This window comes from Oreochromis aureus, linkage group 1 (assembly GCF_013358895.1).
Source record: "Oreochromis aureus strain Israel breed Guangdong linkage group 1, ZZ_aureus, whole genome shotgun sequence".
Lineage (NCBI taxonomy): Eukaryota > Metazoa > Chordata > Actinopteri > Cichliformes > Cichlidae > Oreochromis > Oreochromis aureus.
Genome location: NC_052942.1, coordinates 3,026,874 through 3,050,815, shown reverse-complemented (window position 1 = coordinate 3,050,815; position 23,942 = coordinate 3,026,874). Strand labels below are relative to the sequence as shown.

Below are 23,942 nucleotides of genomic sequence, written 5' to 3'. Positions count from 1 at the left end.
TGGCACTTTAAGGAAATGTGCAATAAATGTGTAATTGAAATCATAATTTAAAACCTGGATTAGATCTTAGATCTAAGCGCTATATAAATACAGGCCATTTACCATTTAGTCACTCTGACGCTATTCAGTCCGTTTACAATAACGCGTGGTTGCAACAGGTTGCTAACAGAAGCTAACAGCAAAGGGTCAAAGTATCACAGATTAAGAAAAACCACTTTGCAACATGAAGGTAGGTCAGGACTCGTGAGGATGCAGACGTATCACTGTCACAGTCTGCGGTGTAGAGACTGCTCCATGAAAGGAGAGTTTACCACAAAGTGCAAACCGCTTATTATCCTCGAGGCCAGGAAGGCCTGGTTACACTGTGACTGCTGGTGCTCGTGCTGCAAAACTGACTGAGCAATGACTCAAAGCAATTCTTCAACAGCATACTTTTCAGTTACTAAAGACTTGCAAACAATGGTGGAATAGTGTAATACTTCAAAAGAACACAAGGTGGCACCATATGCAAACAGCAGGTACACAAAGTCTGAGGCCATTTTCCAGTTCTGTGGTTATTTAGTTAGCTACTATGAACTTGTTAGTGTATCTTTGAACTAACACACCATTATTGTAATATGAGCCCAAGATGTGATTATTAAGATCAGGCGAAAAATCCAGATTTTCTTCTTCTGAAAATGATTTAATGCAGAAATATTAAAAGTGCATGTCATCAGTAATTGATTTCTCTTTAAACTGCGTATCTCTGATTATTTAACGAGTATTTAGTAAAGCATTAAGAAAATAAAGAGAAGCTGAAGTGAAACTAATAGTAAATACATCATAGTTGTGGATATGAGATGGACCAGTAAGCTCACCATATGTAAGCTGGAGCAGGTCCCGATGACCAGCTGAAGGTTGTCTGCTTACAGCTAAAGGATTATTCTCACTTTTGCATTAAATGTGGGATCTTCGAATAACATTTCTTTTGGCTGAAATTAATTTTTTAAGAACTCAAGCAAATTTCATTCAACCAAAAAAGCCCATACAGCCTTGATTCCTCATTGCAGAAAGGATTTTCTAGGCCTCTTAATATGTATGTGCAATGGCTTATCACATGATTATGACATAATTAGTATAGCAGCTTTAATAACGAGCGAGTGCAGGCTTCAGCATTCAGAAAAAGATGCTGCATGCTGAGAGTACCGCAGCCCGAGGGAAGCCGGCAGTGTTCACACCACCCATTGGCTCTTAATGGATGGATGTCTACCACAACAATGTGAGGAGGGGAAAGGTTAGCCACTCTCATCTTTTTATAGCTATTACAGCATGAGAGAAGCTAAAATAATAGAATAATGAAGTTGCCTTTTCAACCTGAAAATTGTACACTGTCAGCAAAGAAATATTAATCAAATTTCCTCTGAAAGAGGCACAAACATTTCAACTTGTTAGTTTCAGACACTGTGCTCCAAAACAGTCACAGGAAATTGAAACAGGGAAGCTTAATGCTAATTCTTCTTGGTGTTGTGGCTTTAGTTAAAGCACATAGTTAAATAAGCGTAGACCTCATTAGCCTAGTAATAATCCCGGCTGTCACAGTACTGGAAGATGGAATCATGATACGCTATAGCTCACATTTGTACCATGTTTTCAGTCTTGGCTTGAGAATTGCTAAACTTTACTTTTCAGAAAGTTGCAGTAAAAATTGACAACTCACAGCTGAAAAAAGTGCAAGAAGGGCTTCTCACAGTCTGCTGTGTCTTTCTTATCGTCACCAAATCCCATCAAATGACCAAAAACAAAGAACGCATCCCACTGTTTGTGTATCAAACGCCGTGCCCTCCTGAGGCGTAATATACTGACAATTTGTCACCTAGCGTACAATGTTATGCTTTGGGAGTGGGAACGTGTTGGCATGCCACAGTGTTCCACAGCGGTCCACAAACGATTCAAAGACACAGCGATGAGCTGCATTGTTGCTGCAGGGTTCTCAAAGTATGGCTTGTGGGTTGGGCCTGACAGAAACATCATATAGCAGCATATAGGAGCATTCCTAGTCTTCTGTTAGCCAGCTGGTCTGGTTATGGTCGCTGAATAAATCTTAACCCTGACAAACACAGCCAGTGTCAAGGAATTTATCAGCAACATCACCTTAAAAACTAAACACACCATATAAAAGTCATTGAGCAAAATACACAAAAATAACAGCATAAGATAGAAACTGTACAAACACTACAGATGTTAAGTGATCTTTGCTGCGTGGATAACAGTGGTAGGCTTCTGTGCTCACACCCAGAGCTCTGTGCCTGAGATAACCATATCGGGGATCTCTCTAAGTCTGAAGCCTGAGCTTTTCATTCACAGGGATCATTTGTACATTTACTGGCCTCATTATATATATATGTATATGTTTAATATGAGCATTCTCTACTCACACAGCATATATACATGACAGAAAATAAAATGGAAAACACAGAAAAATTCCCCTCGGCAGAAGTGGGAATCACCGGACCCGACAATACAATAGTGTCATAACACTATGATGCGTTGCAATTTATCACCTGTGTGCTTTGATGTGCTGAGTTAATGCGACCCTTTCTGCTCAACTTTCTGCTTCACTTCTGTGCAGAGCCTGAATAGTGCTGTGGGGAAAACGATGTTACACAGCTGTGTACCAGTGTCTTAGACGTGTAACAAAAGCCCTCATTTTTGCACAAAAAGTAGGCGATGGATTGGGTGATTCTCTCAGCCTGCTTTGAATTGGTGTGTGTTCATTGTTGCCACTTTTTTCCCCTGTTGTGCTAATTTGAATGAAAAAAAAAGCAACTTTATTGTTCCTGTACTGAAGAGAAAAACAAACAAAGAAATTTAAAAAAAAAAAAAAAGCATCACTGGCACCCTGGTGACAGTCATTGATCCACATCTTTGATTTGGCCAAGACTTCATGCTGGACGCCTTTCCTGAAGAAACCCTCACCATTTGGCCTCGCTCGGGTCTGCCACTAGGAATAATGTGACTAGGCCTTTCACATGACACCCTACTACTCCGACATCTTTTACTTCCTACATAGTAAACCTGATCAGGTTATCCATTTGATTTTCACCCAGATGCCATCCACAATAAATTGGAAGAAAATGTAGCTACCTGAAGCAACAGCTGGCTGATGCTCCTGAAGTGGGAATGGTATTGTTAATATGCAAACTGCCATGACCAGTAATCAATGGCCATGACAATTTGCCTATTAAAACTGATGAAACTGAGCTCGTGGCGTGCTCTTGGTTATTGGTGTTAGTTTTGGTCATTATGCAAATGTAGTGTTGAAGAAGCCTGCTGTCAGCTGAGACCGAAGAAGTCGTGTGGATGAGTAATTAAAGATTTCTCTCACTGAAAACGCTACATCCAGACGAACAGAATGAACTTTCTGGAATGGTTGAAGCTAGGCTGAGAAGAAGGTGAGGGTCAGTGAGCAGTAGTGTGGCTTCCAGCTGAAAACGAGCACTGCAGATGTAATGTTTGCTTTGAGAGTGTTGACAGAGAACTATGTGGATCTAGAGAAAGCATACGATAGGGTGTCAAGAGAGGGGCTGTGGCACTCCATGAGGAAGTCATAGAAGTACGTGAAGGTCTTGCAGGACATGAGGACAGTGAGATAATGGCGATAGAAGTGACTGATGAGTTCAAGGTGGAGGTGGAATTATATCAGGAATGATCTTTGCTGTTGGAGAGACTGACAGTTGAGGTGAGGTCCAGTGTAGCAGTGAAGCTGCAGCGGGTAGAGCTGCACTGATTACAGGGAGCTGAGAATCACAAGCAACAAGTGGTGCAGTGGGAATGTATATTCTGAAAAAAATCCTTATGTCACCGTTCAACCGAGCCAGTTATTAAGTAACCCGACATCACAACAACCAAAAACAAACACAAACACACACACACACACAAGTGTGTGCTGTGTAAATCTGAATGAGTAAGAAGCATCACCATCACACATTACCTGAGGCTCCAGATGGAGGGTTGTGACGGACATGCTGGACTGTGGAGCAGTGAGACACCCCCCACCCCCACACCTCACCACCACAGCACACAAACACACATCAATCCATGCAGAACCATCATACCTTAATTCAGCTTCCCCTGAGGATTCAGTTCCCCGTTGAGTCCTCTGCTAATAGATTGATTGAAATGTCAACACACAGTTTGTGCACACACTGACTGACTGCACTGAGAAAACTGAGCCAGTCCAAATCTGACCTCTGCGCTGTCAGACGGACTTTTCCCATCAATTTCTCTGTGCTATGTGTAGCCTAGATATTGTTCTTTCCTACTTGTAGCATATGGAACGGCCCGAGGGGAAGTGAAGTAGACTAAGGGGGTCCTTCTGCCAAAATGGAACTAGGCCAAAGTTAAAGTGCTGCTTCCCTGCTTCTTAGTAAATAAAACTTTCACTTTATCACAGCGCATGTTAGATGGATGAGATGGAAACAGAGGACACCATGTTGACCACAGAGAAAACTGCACACATGAAAGACAAAAGAAGAACATGGGAGAACACCATGTTTTAAAAACAGGTTTTACTCCACTGAAAGGTTAAAAATACTTCATTCGAAGCCTTTCCAGTGTTTCTCTAATTGCTCTTCTATCATCTGTGAAAGACTTTTTGTTGCAGGTGTTAAACTGATGTGAAAAGCATGTAATTGCCTATTAAGGCTGATTAGCGCAGGGTCTTCTTTAGCTTCGCTGACCTTAATTCCATTTCTTGCAGCTACAAAGAGTAGCACATAAAAAGCCGAGGACAGTGCTCTGCTGTGTAGCAAAGTACTGTGGACTGCATAACCTCGGGAGCCATTCACGATTTATATAGTCCAGATTAAGTTATGAATTTTATATTCTGAGAAAGCCGGACATCACACTTCCTTTCACAAGTCCCAAAAGTTCCATCATGGGTAGAATTTGGGGCACCAAATAGGTCTAAATTCCATACAGAGGCATTGTTAAGCCAAGTCCAGCCAAGTAACGGCAACCATATGGAAGCTACGGTATTTACTGTTGGAAAAGAAGTAGAACAGTGATCACTCCCTAAACATGAGATAGAGAAATTGTGGATTGAAGAAACCTCACCCTGAGCCTGTAGGCCAGGGGTGTCCAACTCCAGGCCTCGAGGGCCGGTGTCCTGCAGGTTTTAGATCTCACCCTGGGTCTACACACCTGAATCAAATGATTAGTTCATTCCCAGGCCTCTGGAGAACTTCAAGACATGTTGAGGAGGTCATTTAGCCATTTGAATCAGCTGTGTTGGATCAGGGACACATCTAACCGGCACTCGAGGCCTGGAGTTGCCCACCCCTGCTGTAGGCACATGTGGCTGAAACATTACTCCAGGCACTTTGTCTTACAGTCCAAAGACATCAGTGTTCGGTTGTTTGGTGGATCGTAACTGGCTGTAGATGTGAAAGTAGATAAAGTCCTGTGTGGATCGAATAAATTGCTGTATGAATATTTGTGAACACAGTAATGTGGCTGGGACCAGAGAAGCACTATAGAAAGGCAGACATTCAGGTTATATTAACTAATGTAAGTTAATGTAACCTGAATGTCTGCGACCTCTTTACCCAACAATCACTCAATCCAGCCAAGCTGTTTATTTTGCTAAATTAAAATCTTCCACTCTGCATTTCTCCCCCCACACACATAAGCACCATGAACACGTGGCCTCTGCTGAGCACAGGGACGGTGCTTGCTTCCCATCAGCTGAGTGACTTTGGTACAAAATGATGCAGTGCTATTGATATCGGTGGTGGGAGACCTCGCCTTCACCACGCCCACGCATCGCATGACTCCCTTCGTCTTTCTAGCACACGCTGGCTCGTGCATACAGGGTCGCGCTCACTGCCATGCACAGAAGCCTTTAATACACGCTCTCACACACAGACTGACACGGTTACGTAACGATGGCCTACAAAAGCAGCGCAGCACGTGACCTGCGTGAGATGATGCTGAACTCTGCCGAGGGTTAGGCCTGCCATCTCTTGCTCCATCTCTCTCTTACACACATGCACGCACACGCTCGCATATAAATCTGCACCCCTCCCCCGACTCAAACTGACATCACTGCAGGCCTCAAGGCTGCTCTCATCAGGCGGTTACTAGGCAACCGTTTCGTCCACAGGCACAACCAACGCACATTTAATCTGGGAGACCAGGAGAGAGAGAACTACAAATATCCAGAGAAGAAAATCTGATGTTATCACCGCTTCTTTGGCTGATTCCAACATACCAAGGAAGACAGAAACCGAGCGAGGGAGAGAGCTGTAGAGTGTGCACAAGAATGAGAGAGAGAGCAAAGGATGGAGTGACAGAGGGAGAGCATGTGTGAATCTAGGCCATGTTCTGTGCATTTCTGTTGCCATCTGTTTGACGGTCACAGAAACAGGAGCACCTTCACCCTCCTCGGGCTTCTTCAGATGACAAGGCGCTCTCTAGCTGCCTACAACCGCATATTCTGCTGCGGCGCTTGGCAGCCTTCTCCACCAGACTAAGTAAAGCAGGCAATGCAGGCAGATAATCAGAGACCCTGGTGTATACAACAGAGCGGGGTTTAAGCTCCGTCTGACACGAGAAACAAATGCATCGGTGCGACAATTGAAAAGCGATTACAAATAACTTAGTGACTTTGGCGAGAGCGCTGCAGTCGCCTCTAAACAAGGAAACATCTGGCTCTTAGATCCAGCAAAGGAACTGATCTGAACACATTTAGGTTTTTATCTTGTAGGGAAGATAAAACTCATCCTGTCTCATCCACAGATATCATCTCTAAATATTGTTCTGTAAGTATCGGTGTTTTTGCTGATGAAGGCTTTAGAGGACCTGTGTGTCGCCACTGATGTGATTTTATAGGAATAAAAGAGGTTTGCTTTTACATTTTAGAGACATTTTAAGGAATGCAAGATTCATTTGGGACATTCAGCCCCTTACATGCTGTTTCATCATTCTGCATTGAGTGTCTTTTCACCTGTGCAAGAGGTTTTTAACACAGGACATTTCTACATTTGTAGACCAACACTTTTAGTACAAAGTACGAAAACTATAAAAAATGTCTCTTACCTTTTCTTAACTTTGATCTCTAGTACCTTACTGTTTCTATTGTTCAAATGACAACTGTACTTAGTTCCTCTGTTTGTCACAAACAAGCTGAATGTAGACCAACCCTTTCTGCAACTAAATACTCTACATTTTAAACAGCATACCATTTTCTATACCATGTCACATGGCAGAAATACATACGATCACATAAGTGGAAACAGGCCTTTGATGGAATGTTGGATGATGAGGGAACCTACCTGTGAGAGTGGGAGACACAGAGGGGCATGAAGAAAGGAGAGGTGAAGGAACAACAGGAGACTGGAAAAAAATGGAGATGAAGCTGGAAAGGCGTGAGCTGGAATGAATACAGAAGTTAAAGGTCAACAAACACGACTTTAAGCTGCAGAGGATGACGATGACGATAACACGACAGCGCGAGGAATGAAGCATGAAGGGAGGAACACAGAGCTTGACCTACTGGACCTGCTGCTGGGCATCCTGCTGCAATTACCCCAAATGGACACCGCTGCGTGGAGCTAATAGTGTTTATTAAATCAGAAAGCACAAGTGCCCAGAGGAACAAAACCCTCCGTGGCACTCTCTACAACTCTCTGATGAGTGATGGGATTGTTCATACAAAATGCATGCAAGCAGTGAATTATTTATCGTGCTTTTTATTCGCTCTCACAGGAGTGAGATGTGGGTTAAAAAAAATGAAAAAACATGAGGCTGGCTGATTCAGGCGCAGTTTCCATCAAAATGTTGTTCCAGCCTATGTCGATCACAACATGTCACTCTTGCTTTGCTAACTGATAATTCTTTAACCATCAACAGGTACAGCTGTGGTCAAATGTTTAGGCAGCGGCACCTCTCACAAAACTCACTTTTTATTTATTTGCCAATTAACGCCTTTGAAATGTAGAAAACCTTTGTGGCTGTTCAACAAACGAGCTATGTGCACGGTGCTCTGTGTTTCTCACATGGACATTTACTGTAAAATATGACAGCAAACAGAAGAAATGTCACATAGAGGAGGATAAGGTAAATAGTGAAATAAATCAGGTAGTAGAAGCGTCATCTACTAATGGGAAGGTTGGTGGTTCAATCCCTAGGCTGCTCCAGTCTAAACGCTCAGTATCTTTGGGCACGATACTAAGCCTACGTTGCTCTCTGATGCATCCATCAGTGTGAATGTCAGCTCAAAAGCACTTAACCATAGAAATAACTGCTTGTGTGAAAAAGGCGAGTAGAAAAGCACTAAATAAGAGCCAGTCCCTTTACACTCCCAATGAGGAATCCCACAGTAACTCTTCCATTAAATCTTAAGAAAATTCCCACTGCTACCACAATAAAGTGAAATCTCACGTTTCTCACAGTGACCAAATATTATCACAGGTAATGTTCAACATGGCTGACTAACGTCAGCAGGTGCAGGCAGTAGCTTAACATACAAAGCTTTATTCTGGAATGTGATGCATCCATACATCATGCACGGATGAACAGAGTGTAAACCAGAACAGGCATACGACCAGTTCAAACAACACATATAGCAAAACCCTGCAGCCACACACAGTTCACAGAACAAGCTGATGTTCCTCCCAATCCCATAATCCTTTTGGGCTCTTCTTAAAAACACAACAGCTATAATCAACAATGAAAACACAAGTAACAGCTGGATGTCTGTGTCTACACAGTGTACTGTGACTACACAAAACCAAACTTGTCACAACAAAAACAGAAAAATGAGTTCAAATTTTCACTTTTCACTAGTGCTGTCAGCGTTAATCTCGTTAAAATGACATTAATGCCATAACCGCATTAACGCATCAAATCTCCGTTAGTGAGTTAGCGCAGATCGCGTGGGGCTGGATGGCACGCGTTAATGAGCTAACTGCGCTATCGCGTTGACGCCGTGCAGCCCCACGCACGGGGCAGTCCGCACTAACTCGCTGATGGAGATTTGCTGCATTAATGCGGTTATTGCATTAACATCATTTTAACGAGATTAACGCTGACAGCAGTACTTTTCACATATTCTTTTCACCACTTACTCTTCACTCACTGTCAAACTCAACACTGACATCATTATTCTACTCCAATTATACTCCTGCTCGCCTTCTACAAGCCAATCAGGGTTTATTCTGTGTGCCTTGTGTGTACTCTGGTCACTCAGAGCATCATCCAATCCTCCATCTTCATCATGAGCAATGTCTAGACTCTCTGGGGGGGGATTCCATCCTAATACCTTACTTATCAAATTCTGCATCTTAATAAAGCAACTTCATGTTCTTCCAAATTGTCTTTGACTACTTTGGACTATTTTCAGATTTAGCCTAAGCATTCATGGATCCCTGGGTATAATCAATGATGATCAATCATTAGTGGATCAGCTTATAAGCCAATATGCACAAAATTTTACAGCTTGCTAGAAGCTATATTAGCCAGAAAATGAGTTTGCTCAGACTCTACAGTGAATAAAGTTCTTACGTAACTAAGCACTAACATGAAAAAGGTACAAAATAAACAAATGACACATGAACAAAATCTAAAGGACAGAAGAAAGAAAAAACTAAAGTAAGGAATGACTTCACATACCTTGTTCCGAAGCCCCCTCTGGTGCCTGTTGGGGAGTCGAGGCTTTCTCCTGGCTTGGTTGGCCTGTCGCGATTCATATGCTGTAGAATGGTGCTCAGCTCAGTGATAACTGTGTTCTTGGAGTCTGGTGTGGATGGGGGGCTGCGTAGCTCAGGGGGCTGATCACCCCATAGCTTGGAGGTCCTTTGAGTAGGAGTCCTAGGAGGTTCAGAGGACGAAGGAGGAGGGAGAGGGGCCTGAGGTGGTGACCCATAAGACTCTGGTGGCTCTTCAATGAGAGCGTCGTGATAAAGTGACGTTCTATTAATGACGGACTTGCTCTTGGGCTTTGGTGGCACAGGGGGCCGATCCACCAGGAAGGCGTGACCGTCTGCAGTGGCATAGAGGCTCTCCAAAGCACTGTCACAGAAGCCTCCTTCTGATGACAGGGTGGAGATGCTAGACACTGTGCTGGTGGTCTCCATGTGCTGAGGATCCCCACTACTGCGGCTGTCCACCTCTTCAATGCCTGAGTCACCTACCCCTGACTCTGGGTCTGGTGGAGGGGGATACGAGGGGGGCATATTGTTTGCCAACCTTCTGTGTTGATCAGTGACAGGTGGTGGGGCATGAGGGTGGTATGGGGGCAGAGAAGGCCCCCCATTCCGTCTCTGTTGCTGAATCATCTCTGCAATGGCACTAGCCTGGTCATCAGGAATGTCAATACTGTTTGCAAACTCCAGAGGTGGGGGGAGGGGTTCTGAGAACTCAAATTCTTCATCAATGTCAACTGACGCCAGAGGGGGAGGAGGGATGCGAAAGGGCAGTTTAACAGGTTCGTCCATGGATTCGCCTAAAGGAACGCTCCTCCTCCTTGATGTGGGTGGCTGTGGAGTGGACAGTGTTGAAGAATTAAGAGGATCAGGCTGGTTTGGATCTTTCAGCTCAGACGGTCGGTTGCTGTCCTGCCCCTCGGCCTCTTGGTTGTTCACCTTGTTGCTTACATCTGTGCTGGTGTGAACCATCAGTAATCCAGCTGACTTGGGCTGTGATGTGTCTGCCACATCTGCTGGTGCGCTTTTCCTCTCTTCAAGTGCCTGATGCTGCCGCTCTTCCCGTGCTCCATCAGACTCGTACTTCTGCTCCGTCATTTGTCTTTGAAGGCCACCTCGGCCAGGCCGTCCCATTGTTGCCGTGGAGATTGCAGCAAAACTCGTCTCGATTCCGGAGCGGAGTTTGGTGTCAATAAATAGAGGCTGGTTGAGGTCAGGTTTGTGACTTTGCTGAACTGGCAGGGACTGCGCTTCATGCTTGGGGGTTTGTTGAACCTGAGGATTATTTTGGGACTGATTCTGAGGATGGTTTTGTTGCTCTTTCATGGCCCGGTCACGAGCTGCAAGGGCCAGAGCTAGTGGAGAATTAGGGTCCAACGGCTTGCCAGTGACAGGATGGAGGTAGGTTCCATTGGCCCTGTAGTGGCTCTTAGGAGGAGTGGCTGGGAGGCTAACAGGACTGTCCAGGTTGGGACACTGCCCTGTTCTAGTGTTTAGTGGCTCCCGAACAACTGTGGGCTCAGGAGTGTTGAAATCTGTCATATTTCCACTACCGCCACCAACAGGGCGACCGAGCTGCTTTGCCAAAGGAGGGGCTAATATCCTTTGAAGACGCTCGTCGCTGCTAAACATGCCTTCGTCGATGGACTTGGACTGGCGAAGGCGAGGGGTTGGCGTGGGACCACTCAAGTCATCATCCCCGATATCTATTGACTGGAAGGCAATCGAGTTCTTTTTTGCCTCAAGCCTCTTTTCGCGGTCCCGTACTGCTCCAGCAATAGCTGCTGCAAAGGGGTTGCTTAGTGAAAGGGGGTCTTCAGGGCGTAAACCTCCACTTCCACCGACAGCAGGTGTGAGAGGCGGGTGTTCAGGGGTTGTGGGCTCAATTTCCATGCTGCTACCCTGGCTGCTCTTGCCACTGCTGCTAGTGGATGGCTCCTTTACAATGATGGTGGGAATAGGGATAGAGGAGCATGTTCTTTCTACAGGCGTAGTAGGCATGGAAACTGGGCCGGAGGGACTTGTTGGCATGTGACACGTCTTCTCTGGGCTGTCTTCCACGTTAGACTGCTTTACTAACATACCCTTCCTTCGGGCTGGTTTTGCTGGCACATACAGCGTCTTATTGCCCACCTCTGAATACGGGTTCTCAGGCACTGGCGTACGCCCCCGAGTTCGTGTGCTCTCAAAGTGCTCAGAGCTCTGACGGAAATAGCCACGCCTCAACGTACCGACGTCGGTGGTCCGGCTTATGGTCGTCACTGCATTGGGCGAGTTTTGGGTAAAGCTTGGTCGTGTTGTGCCATAGCTCTTGGGTGTAGGTCCAGCAGCTGAGTTGTAGGCAGGTGGTGAAGGGGGTGAAATGGCTGGGGGAGGAGGGATGTCCTCTGAGGTGTCAGGCATAGAGAGACTGCGTGAGAACTTGAGTAGGGGAGGTGTGAGGAATCCCTGTTTCTCATCCTCCGATGTACCTTGAAGAAATGGAGCAGAAAGAATAATTATCTCCGGACCTAGGGGAGACATCCCTTTCTTTCACTTCCTGCTTGGCCTCCTAGTTCCAAAAGAAATGCCTTCTTTAGCTCTCTCTGGATTTATTTATATAAGCAGGAAAGGTTCCTGAAATTTGTGAGAGGCCAGATAGATGTGCAATGTAACTGCTGTTTTGACAGTAAGTAGGAATATTCTGGCCTCACCAATTGAAATGTTCAATCTGGAAATCAGGACAGAAGTTATGTAGCTGTTATTACAGAAATAAGAGCAAATGGACTGCTACTCATCTAGGCCCTTTCCACGCTGAACACTCAAAGCACGCAAGACTCATTCACCAAGCACACAAGCACCTTTTTCTATACCTGAACCCATCTGGAGTCAAAATCCCTGAAATGTCTCTGCCAACGCATTTCAGGCAGTTTGTTCAGAGCTTGTTCATTCGGCGTTCCAGATGAGTTGAGCTCGTTAAAAATTATAATTGCCTTAATCGCAATGAGTGCGTTAACGCCGCGTTAATGCTGACAGCCCTAATTTTAATATATATTTTTTTAATTAGTTTGTCCATGTTAGGACTTCTTCTGTGTTGTAAATGCTCAAATCAGTCTGTGCATGATTACATTGCTCCGCCCATCAAAAAGTCTGCACATGTGCGAATGTATCATATACATTGGACTGACGATTGTCGGTTGGAAAATTTTTACATATCGTCCAACCCTACTGGTCACTACAGTGGGCAGATATTCAAAGGCTGTTTTCTTGTAATTGTTACAGTGGTGATGGTATACTTGCACATAAACCACTACATTGGACACTGATGTGTTGCTCCGTGCACATCAGTGTCCACCTTAGTGGAAAAGTACATGTTTAAAAAAATGAAGTTCAAAATTACTTTTTCATTCCTAAAGATGAATAAAAAATCCTGATTGAGGTTGTCATATTTCATGCATGAAAGGGTTAAAGGTACAACAAGGTCCTTAATTTTCAGAGTGTAGAGAAGAGTGTGGCTATGCAGTTTGTAGATAGAGCCCTGAATGGATTATTGTGCAAAAAGAAGATAAAGAAGATAATTGCTGTCGTAATTCTGATGGCACTGCAAGTCAAAAAACCTGAAACCAACATTAGCATGTACGACATCCCTCTAGTTCGGGAGTGAGAATGAGGTTTGAGCACATGCTTAATGACCTCCAATATTATCGCCTGAAAGCACACTTTGCTGACTGGCTCACTCTAATTTATCTATAATTAGCTTTAATATTGCTAGACCACAAAGAGCAAGTCCTCAGAGCATTAATAAAATATTATGACAAGCTAAAAGCACAGGTTACTGGACACTCACACACACACCTACACATATTTTTACTGTATATAAATCATACCTATGGACTTTTGCTTTTTCATAGTGCCCTTCTCAGGTATCCCCAGGAAGGCTCCTGGCACAGTGGGTGGCACCACAGCTACTCCTTGGCGGTCATGATACAAGGACTGAAAAGTCAATTGTAAATTATTAATATAACTGGAATATATAATTGTTTCATTAGATCTCTAAATATTTGCTTACAGGAATTCATACATTAGGATACATAACATATCGGCCAGGTCCAGGCATCACCTGCCACTGGCTGTGTTGACTGATACTTGCAAATAGGAGGACATCTACCAATGTCAGTGCCCAAGTTTTCTGTTTTGACACTAGCTACTGGTTTCAGGTGTTTTAAATAAAGCAAACTTTCAGAAACGGGAAGATGTTATCTTTCAAATGAATTCTCTTACATGCACTTTAGGATTAACTCTACTTTTATAATATTTTCATTACATGTAAACCTAACCCTAACCTTAAATCGGCTGTTAAACATCAGCATTAGCCCGGAAGCTTTCCACGACATATTTTAAAAAACAGGAGCTCCAAAAGGACAAACAGTTTTCCAGTTTTCCATAATGCATCCAGTCTGGGGAAGCAGCACAGGGTACAGCCACGCAACCTGATACTGAACAATCTAATTTAAACTATGATCACCATAAAGCAAGTTCGCTTATGCTTACATTCATATCAGTTGGCGTAACCAAGCAGCGACTGGATGGGCGTGGTTTAATTGTGGCTATCTTCATGTCAACAGGTGATGTCTTCTGGGCATGGGTCATCTCTTCTACTTTGTCTGCAAAGCAGACCGAGTCATAATATGTCAGCACTGAAAACCGTGACAAGGGGCAGGAGTGAACTTGCAAAGCCTTAGTTTCAGATCTGATGGGTCAAATGCAAGCTACTCATTCAGTCATTTACAGTGACCCTTCCTTGTGTTTCCACACCGAATTGTGAATGGAACTGAAACAGAAAACAGTTGAAACGCTTTTTTTTTGTGGGTGTGGGAGTATGAGGGAGGAGGAGCAAGGGGAAGGGGAGAGAGGGCAACTTTGATGAAATGCGCCTGGCATGTCCAGCCTTGGAAGCCGTGCAAGCTCTTTCCAAACAGCCGACTCAGCAGCATCATCCAGCTCTCAGGGTCGTTCCCTCGTTAAATGTAAAATGAGCAATGGATGTGAAAGCCTGCCAAGCTTGCCATTACCTTTCTCTGTGTTTTTATTGTTTTTTATTTTATTTTTTTTACACTGCCTGCAACACGAGAAAGCCATCAATGGCAAATTTGGCAAAACTGAACTTCCCTCTGGTGTGTGATGATGCCATCAAATAGAGTCCAGCTAAAGGGTTTTGCTCAGAGAAGCTACATGCTAGCCCTGATCTCTCCTCTTACTGTGTCACCTGCCTACAACTGTCTAGGATGTAGAAAGCTTCCATGCATCAGGGGAGTGATTACTTAGAGTGACTTGGAAAACAATCCTCTTCTTCTGCGCATCTATACACAGAGGAGAGGAATGGGGAGGGGAGGAAAGGGGAGGAAAGGAGCATCAATGACCTTAACTACGGTTAGAGGTAAAAACCACACAAACACACAGAAATAGCAGAAAGACGCACATTCCTTTTCACTCTCTCTCTGATCTGTCTCCCAGTTGGATCGCAGCTACAGCCTATCAAACAACATGCAACACGGTTGCCCTGGAAACCTATGTGTGAGTGAAACATTTCCTAGAATAAACCTCCTCCTCCTCACATGAACACACACACTAACACACACAAGTAGCTTACAGAAAAATGCACACATGAAGAGAAACATGAAACTTTAAAGGTCAGGTATAGTGAAAAAACACTGACTCACACTCATACTCATTTGTAATTCCTCATTAAGGCTCTGCCACTATGTATATTTTTGTGTTTAAAGCGTAAAAAGATTCCAGAAAGTAAAGAGTGTATGCTTACTGCTGATAGTGTTGCAAATTAGGTTTGTGGGTCTGCCTGCAAGGAAGCACTGTGAGGTGACATGCCCCTTTAATCTAAAGCAAATCCTGGGAATGCTCAGCAAGAAGAATCTATAGCCTGTGATTACTACGACATTTAACCATGCACTAACAACATTTAGAAGACAGAAACAGCTGCAATCAAAACACTTTGTAAATCATGCAAATACACTATGGGCGTAGCTCCATTTGGTTTAAATCGGTCGAAATGGAGCGAGTCAGAAAAGGAATCACTACAACAGTGTTAGTTAATCACAGTGGAGTGGAGTGTGTGGGAAATACGGGACAGAAATCAATCACTGGAGATACTAGATCAGACTGAAAGCATGCCCGCTGTAACTTACCACCTTTCTTTTTCCTTAGAGTGGCTTAAAGGATGACAAAAAAAGAGTCTTCAGAGCATATACACAGACTCAACGCTTTTCCCCGGAGGCATGACAAGCTGCCCTCGTCACAAAGCCCTGTGATGAGGGCGGCTCATGAAAGATGTGAGAACTTCTTATTTTGGTAGTTTGATTAACAATAATAAGCACAATTCAAGGATCCTTTTCAGTACTATTAACTAAATGCTACTCGGTCTTCTTCCTCTAATATCTTCTGAATTTCTTTTCTGGCAGCGGTCCCCAACCCCCGGGCCTCGGACCGGTACCGGTCCGTGAGTCGTTTGGTACCAGGCCGCGCGAGTTGAGGCTCGGGTGTGAAATTTTTAGGGTTTTTATTGTTTACTCGGTTTCCCTGGGTCTTTTCCCGTGGTGTAGTTGTGTGTCTTATTTTGAAAGAAATATTTACGCGTTACCATAGCGACCAGAGAGCATTAAATGGCAGAGAGGAGGATGTTACTCTCAGTGTTGTTGGTGCATTTCAGGAGGACGCTGCTAATAAAGTTACACAGTTACACAGTGAATTCACGTTTATTATTATATTTACAAAATCCCACAGTTTTGGTCTCGGTCGTATCATTTTATTTTGTTGTATTTATCCGCGACACCTTAAAGGCCGGTCCCTGAAAATATTATCTGACATTAAACCGGTCCGTGGTGCAAAAAAGGTTGGGGACCGCTGTATCAGGTCACGGGTTTTTTTCCAAATGTCTGACCCAGTTCTGTGCTCCAAATTTAAGCTAATTCCCACAAAAGATATAGTGATATAGTCACATGGCCAACTGACATTGTTCCTCCTAATTTCATGAAAGAGGTTTTGCCTGTCATCTCCCCCAGCTTCTCTCTGTCATAAATAATTCTCCTTCATCAGGCTGCATTCCAGATTACTTTAAAACAGCTAGTGTGTTCTCTCTGCTTAAACCCCCCCCCCCCAAATCAGCTCCTAAATCTTAATCTAGAATTTGGCTGAGGTTTTGAAGGTAAACATGGGAGGGATAGCATTGGGATAGCATGCTTTTTCAGGATGTGGGCCCAAGCTCGTTTAAAACAGTCTGAGATAAAGAAGAAAACTGTCCTATCATCTGGCCAAGAGAAACCGAAATTATTATTAGGAAATTATGGAAACAACTTCCTGGATATGATGACATGATGGTGTAATCATATTCAGTTTAAAAGCCATCATCTGTAATGCTGTCAACTATATATATGTATATATATATATATATATATATATATATATATAGTTTTTTTGTTTGCATGTGGTAGCCAATCAGAAAAGTGTTTGTTTAAGGAGTGGGAGGTGGGAGCTAAAATGACTTCATTAACTTAAACTGATGCAACCCAGCATCACGGCAAAACGTGTATTCCACAGTGCCCATTTCACACTGTGCCTCTCCAAAATGTGAAATGGACACTCATGCATGCACACATGCAAATGCATTATACATGTGAAGTCAAGATGTCAGCAGCGAGTAAAAAACGTATTAAGTAGATTCTAAGGTTAGTAAACGTCAGAAACGATAAAGCTAGGTGGCTAATATGTCTACTGCTGTCAGCGTTAATCTCGTTAAAATGACGTTAACACCATAACGGCATTAACACTGCAAATCTCCGTTAGCACTGATCGCCCCGTGCGTGGGGCTGCACGGTGTCGACGCGTTAGCACGGTTAACTCGTTAATGCGTTAGCGCCGTCCAGCCCCACACACGCGGCGATCCGCGCTAACTCGCTAACTTACATTTGCGGTGTTAATGCAGTTATGGTGTTAACGTCATTTTAACGAGATTAATGTTGACATGTAAATGTGTTAGAGTTGCCTGCTTCAAATAGAATATCTCCCCGTGCTGTTACTGCAGCTTAGAGCTACTTCTGCACGGACACAGTGGACATGTGTGTCTACTGCACATTTTGCCATGATATCTGTCTGATGAGCTGCACATAGACCAAGTGTAAGACAAATAAATTATTTTCGGCTATGTGCGATGCTGCTTTAGTCCAAAGATGAAAAAAAAAAAAGGTTAAACGTTCTAACAGGTCTCCTTTAACATGTGTCTGCCTAACAAGTCAAAGTGGAACAAGTAAGTTTGGGTTTGCCAGCAGAGCAGCTAGCAGCAACCACAGCAAGCTTTAAAAAACCACATGCAACAAACTGCATGTATCCACGTCCTCTGCAAGCAAACCAAGTTCAGCGTGACATCAGTCACAAGTTATTACTTTCTGAATTCTGTTTAAAAACCTTTGGCTACAGTGGAAAGAGATCCACCTGCTGCTGTTTGTTGTATGTCTACCAAAGGATCAGTTCAACAATGATTTGTGTCATCACGGTAACGATGTGTCATCAGATCACCTCTATAATAAGAAGGGTTACAACTTTAACATCAGGTAAAAATCAAACATCAAAAAACCTTTCTTCACCTGGGGATAAATAATGTCTAGGTAATTTACACGACAAAGGTAGGACATTTATGCGTGTGGGTACTCATGAATTGATTGTTTGTCCTCTTCTAATGCTCCCTTCACATTTCATGGCTGCCCTCCTTTCATGCCTTTCAGGCCTGTGTCTCTTTTGAACGCATCATCTCAGAAACCCTAACTCTGCTGTTTGTCATGAGGCGTCAGGACAACACAAAACACCTCTAAAATGTACATCGTACACACGGACAAAACCAACAGAAAGACGATACAGTCAAACTAATGCTCTTTTTACTCGTTTGCTCTTTGCAGCAGAAGCAACAACTCATGAGTGTGGATGAGTGTGGGCATCCAGAAGCAAGAGCACTTCATGCAAAGGAGGAGAGGAGATGAGGGAGGAAAAGCGGTTTTCTTCTATTTTCTTCTTTAAGCCAAACTAAAGTGACCAGATGATGGAAACGCATATTGCATTAGCCTGAACAAAAGCCTCAATCAGCCACTGTGAGCAAATGTATATGCAGTTGGGCATAATGGATGGCAGAGGGTTATACAGCATTATCTGCTTACCTTTATCCACTATTGAGAGATTAACCAACCATGAGAAAGAGGTACAAAAAAGATCTTCTGTGAGACACTTGCTCCCATTTGCCATTACGAGTTACTAAAGTCAAAACTGCGGCTCTTACCGAGTTCCTCGAGTTCAGACGTCATCGACTTTGAGCGCATTGACAGGGCTGTGGTGGGGGCTCTCTTTGGAGGTGGAGGAGCTGAGCAGAGAGAAACAGACATGTGACCAAAAGCAGGCAGGTCATCTGCAGTGATCTGGAGGCGTCACACCTTTTCAGGTAAATCTTTAATCGATCAGTCGAGCGATGGGAAAAAAGAATTTCACTGAGGGAAAAGGATCAAATGAGAAATATTTTCCGATAATAAGAAAATATCATTTTAAAACAACGATTTTAGAGTATCAGAACAACACAGAGACAAAAGCAATATTCTGATCAGAGATTTTTGACAAACATTTAAAGGTTTGCTTATTTCCATGTGTAGATTTTGTCTAGTTTGTATTAAAACCACCTGGTCTGACCTAAATACACGACAGTCTCTCGTGTTTGCCGTTTGTAGTCTAAGCACAGAGTCGGTCCGGTTTGTCGTGGTCTTTGATGGGTATTATTACACAGTCCTTCTCCCCCCCCCAACCAGCTTCAGTAGATGACCTCCCTGATAATGGTTTTGTTGGAAGTCTCTTCCTGTTCCTGAGTGTTTTTTCCTCTTGTTGGTGGAGAGCAGTGGTTAGCACTGACCTCACATCAAGGAGGTCCTGCTTGGAGTTTTCATGTTTTCACCATGTCTCTCCAGCTTCCTCTCACAGTCCAAACACATTAGTTAACTGGTGATTATAAAGTTATTGTAGGTATGAATCTGAGCGTGAATGGTCTGTTTCTATATGTGTGTACCCTGCCTCATGCCCTGCGACAGCTGGGATAGGCTCCAGCTCCTCCCGGGACCCTGAATTGGAAAAGCGGGAGCAAATGGATGTATGTTTGGATATTAAAGAGGATTTGCTTTACAACACATAGTGCGCTGAGATTTCTCCTAGCTATATAGATAATAGTGAACTAAATCATCAGTGTGTCACTTTAGTATTTTAATACAGGAGGTACATCTGTGATCAGGTTCACACAGCACTGTACTACAGCAGGCTGTATGCTACAGCTGTGCTCTGCTGCTCCTCAGCTGAAGCACCTCATGACGATTAGATTCTCGAATCCACGTCTAAACACGACTGGCAGCCATTTTCAGTCTCATCTTGGAGCTGCTGTACCTTTTTTGCGTGCTGTGTCCTCGGGGTCCAGATTCCGGCTCACTGTCACCACCTTAATCAGGAGCCGGTTGCCTCCCTGGCGGATCATGTTGACCACCTGTCGATGGCCCACCTTCACCACATTCTCCTGGTTCACCTGCCACAAACAAACCAAAAGTTTTCTTATCCTGTAGCTTTGCTTATGTTATTAACTGCGTATTTATGAACAGCACAAAAATGTAAACACTGGACCGACACCTCAGCTTAGTGTGGGAGAAAATTGCAGCTCGTTTAAATCTGAAGATGCAAATTTCAATACAAAAGAAACTCAGGGAGGAAATGAAAAAGTGCAAGTATGGCTTCACAGTGCAAACCATCACTTTCTACTGGAAACCAACCAGACTGGTAAACTGTCTCTCCAACCACCACATCCACTAGTTTGATTTAAAACCTTACTAAAATGTATTTTTATTGAACACACTGTGTAGACATATTTCAGGCAATTAAAGTGAGTGAGTCTCTGTGCTAACAACTGTGCCATGAGCTAGTTTGAGTCAGATGTTCTGTCTGAGGACATAAAAGTATAAATGAAGATGTACAAAGTTCAGTGACTGACCAGCACTGATCTTCTCTACAGCTGTGGCCAAAACTAATTTATTTATTTGCCATTAAAAGATTTTGAAACATATTAAATCCTTGTAATTCTTCTTCACAATATCATAGAAATGTGTATATAATATTCTAAATTAAAACCTGCAAAGTGCATGAAAAACAAACTTCTGGCCATGACTGTCGAAAGACTGGCTGGTGTGAACCATTCCTTGATCACAAAAACTTTCATAGAATTATAAAAGCAGCTTTGAGACGCATGGAGCTGAAAAGTATTGTGTTAGTCCGCAAACCGAGAAGCTGTCTAAATGAAGGAAATTTAGGACTGTTGCTACTTTCCTTTAGGATTTGGAATCTGCAAAGATCACATAATTACAAAAACCACCCAAACACCTTTGGAACAGAATTCTGTCGACAGGTGAAGCAAAATATTGAGCTTTGTGGATAAACGCTTGTCATGCGAAAACAAGATACAAATCCTGGTAATTACCCAGGCTTCACCCACGGGCTGCATACAATTCTGTTTACACTTAGCCTTAATCAAAGTGTCTTGATGCATGCTCAATCATCCAGGTAAGGAAATCCCAAAAGGTTGATTCTGTTCATCTGGATGTAGCTCGTCCAAAACCTCGAAAAAAAGTTTAAATTTTGTCTCGGTGACTTTTGTCACAGATAATTTCCCCAAAAGTCTCGCTGATGATCAAGATGTTTTTGACATCTTGCCAATTTTGCCCAATCTCTTTCTTATTGCTGAATCATGAAAACTGACCTTAATGAATTAAATAATCATTTAAAAACTGCATTCTGTATCCACAGGGGTTATTTTTAATGTATATTAAAGTTAGTTGGATGATCTGAAATAGATCTGGGCGATATGACCCAAAATTCATATCTCGATATTTTTTAGCTGGATGGCGATATAAGATATATATCTCGATATTTTTTTAAAGCCATAAAGTAAGAACAAAAAGAGAGTTCTTAGTCAAAGCTGTGTCCCAGATGTCACACAGGCACTTTTATTAACATACAGCGCAGATGTACATGAAAAAAACTACTCAAAAATAAATTATGAGCATTTATTAAATAATGATGCTCTATAAATAAAAGAAAACTATGTTGTTTTGTGCATAACAAAGAGCTCACAATTGTGCAGTCAAAATGTAAACTAAAAGACGCTGAGCATAATAACATAGACAGATTTCACAGCTGCTCTGTTCCCAACTTCTACTGCGTGACTGACAGCCTGGAGTTTGAAATCCGCTTCGTAACCATGGCCGTTTATCAATGCCCAAGTACGCGAGTACGTACTCGCGTTCTCGGTGAGTATGTACTCGCCGAGAACGCGAGCACGGACTCGCGATATGTACAATTGGAACACCTGCGTACGTGATGATGTCACAGGTCCGGAGTTTTACTGCCATCCCCTCCTAATTTAACTGTGAGTAACATGTTATGAAGCTTAACTGTAATCACAGCCAAACCGGTTTACTCAGGAACAAATAAAACACTGAAATAAACCAAACATTAACATTTAGAAGTGATCTAAGTGACTTATATATCATTTTTAACCTCAGTAGTGAAACCTCTATTAATAAAAATAGTGTACATGTACATACGTGTACATGCCTTAATAAAAACAAGCAGGTGAGATGTTAGAACGCTTTTATTTCTATTCTACAATCTACGGGGCGATCGTGGCTCAAGAGTTGGGAGTTTGCCTTGTAATCGGAAGGTTACCGGTTCGAGCCCCGGCTCGGACAGTCTCGGTCGTTGTGTCCTTGGGCAAGACACTTCACCCGTTGCCTACTGGTGGTGGTCAGAGGGCCCGGTGGCGCCAGTGTCCGGCAGCCTCGCCTCTGTCAGTGCGCCCCAGGGTGGCTGTGGCTACAACGTAGCTTGCCATCACCAGTGTGTGAATGTGTGTGTGAATGACTGGATATGTAAAGCGCTTTGGGGTCCTTAGGGACTAGAAAAGCGCTATATAAATACAGGCCATTTACCATTTTATTTCTATTCTAGTGGACACTCAATACTATAGACAGCTGCTGGGGTTTCTTTAACCTGAGTAGTGAGAAGACCGCGAGCGGGGGGGTTGAAAACGATGTGCCGGGCGTCCGCTGTTGAGTTTTGGACGAAATGCATTCTGGGATATATAGCTGTACCAAGTCCACACCGATGCATGCTCGATAAAACGGGCGGATCGAGAACACATCCGGGACTTTTTCGCGTTCTCGGCTTGATGCGTACTTCGAATTGGAACAGTACTTGGTCTCCGACTGATGACGTATCACGAGTACACGAGAACGCAAGTACGCACAAGTACGCATATTGATAAACGCCCCATGTCTCTGAACAGGAGCCATTTATGGTCCTTATACACACACAGTACGGTAATATTACGTTGAAGCACAGTACGTATCACTCCGCGAGGCTCCTCGGTAGCCGTAATGCTCCGACAATCCATCAAGCGGTGCAGCTCCGTAGCTTAGCAAAGTCGTACTAAAACATTTTTTGACAGATTGCTGAGCGCTGTGTATCACATAAAATCGGTTCGCGGTCATCAAGCACAACCAGAATTCATACAAAAGGCGCGCAGTCAACTTTTGAGAGAATGAAAGGATTTCAGGCCGTGCATGGCATTAGCGTGGTTAGCTCGTTAGCGTGGCTAGCTCGTTAGCGTGGTTAGCTCGTTAACACGTTGACGCCGTCCAGCCCCACGCACGGGGCGATGCGCAGTAACTCATTAACGGAGATTTGCCGTGTCCATCTTGTCGCTGCCTGCAGGAAGCGATGGGGGAGGAGGGGGAGTTGTGTTCAGTGAAGGAGAGGCGAGGTCGAGTAACGTTGCGTAAAGACAAAAGTGGACGAAAGAGAGGCAAACTTGCGGCTCCGCAACTATAATCGATATATCGCCCAGCTCTACTCTGAAACATTCAGGAAAGGACGAATACTTTATTTCACAGGAACGTACAGGCCAGAGTTGTACAATCTCCTTCTACCAAAAACAGAAATCCACACACGGTGAGTTGACCGATCCATCAGATTGCCAACAAAGCCTTTACATTTTTCATAACAGTGACAGACAAGAGAACGGACTTTTTACACCTCTGTACGTCCAAATAAAAGACAATGAAACACAATCTGTGGGTCACCAGGAAATTGATTAACAATTTTCACAATAAGAAACTGAAAGAATCAACAAAATCTTCATAGCTG

The 23,942-nt window shown here is 43.5% G+C and overlaps 1 protein-coding gene across 1 annotated transcript in view; it reads right to left on the bottom strand.

Moving 5' to 3' along the window:
- shank2b (SH3 and multiple ankyrin repeat domains 2b) overlaps window positions 1-23,942 on the bottom strand; it is a 327,738-nt gene that overhangs the window by 4,692 nt on the left and 299,104 nt on the right. The window contains exons 17-23 of the mRNA XM_039619730.1: window positions 20,139-20,274; window positions 19,000-19,080; window positions 18,881-18,889; window positions 15,866-15,889; window positions 14,214-14,326; window positions 13,550-13,655; window positions 9,652-12,154 (exon numbers count right to left, since the gene is read on the bottom strand). Coding sequence (XP_039475664.1) covers window positions 9,652-12,154; window positions 13,550-13,655; window positions 14,214-14,326; window positions 15,866-15,889; window positions 18,881-18,889; window positions 19,000-19,080; window positions 20,139-20,274 — 2,972 coding nt within the window. The remainder of the gene's footprint in view (window positions 1-9,651; window positions 12,155-13,549; window positions 13,656-14,213; window positions 14,327-15,865; window positions 15,890-18,880; window positions 18,890-18,999; window positions 19,081-20,138; window positions 20,275-23,942) is intronic.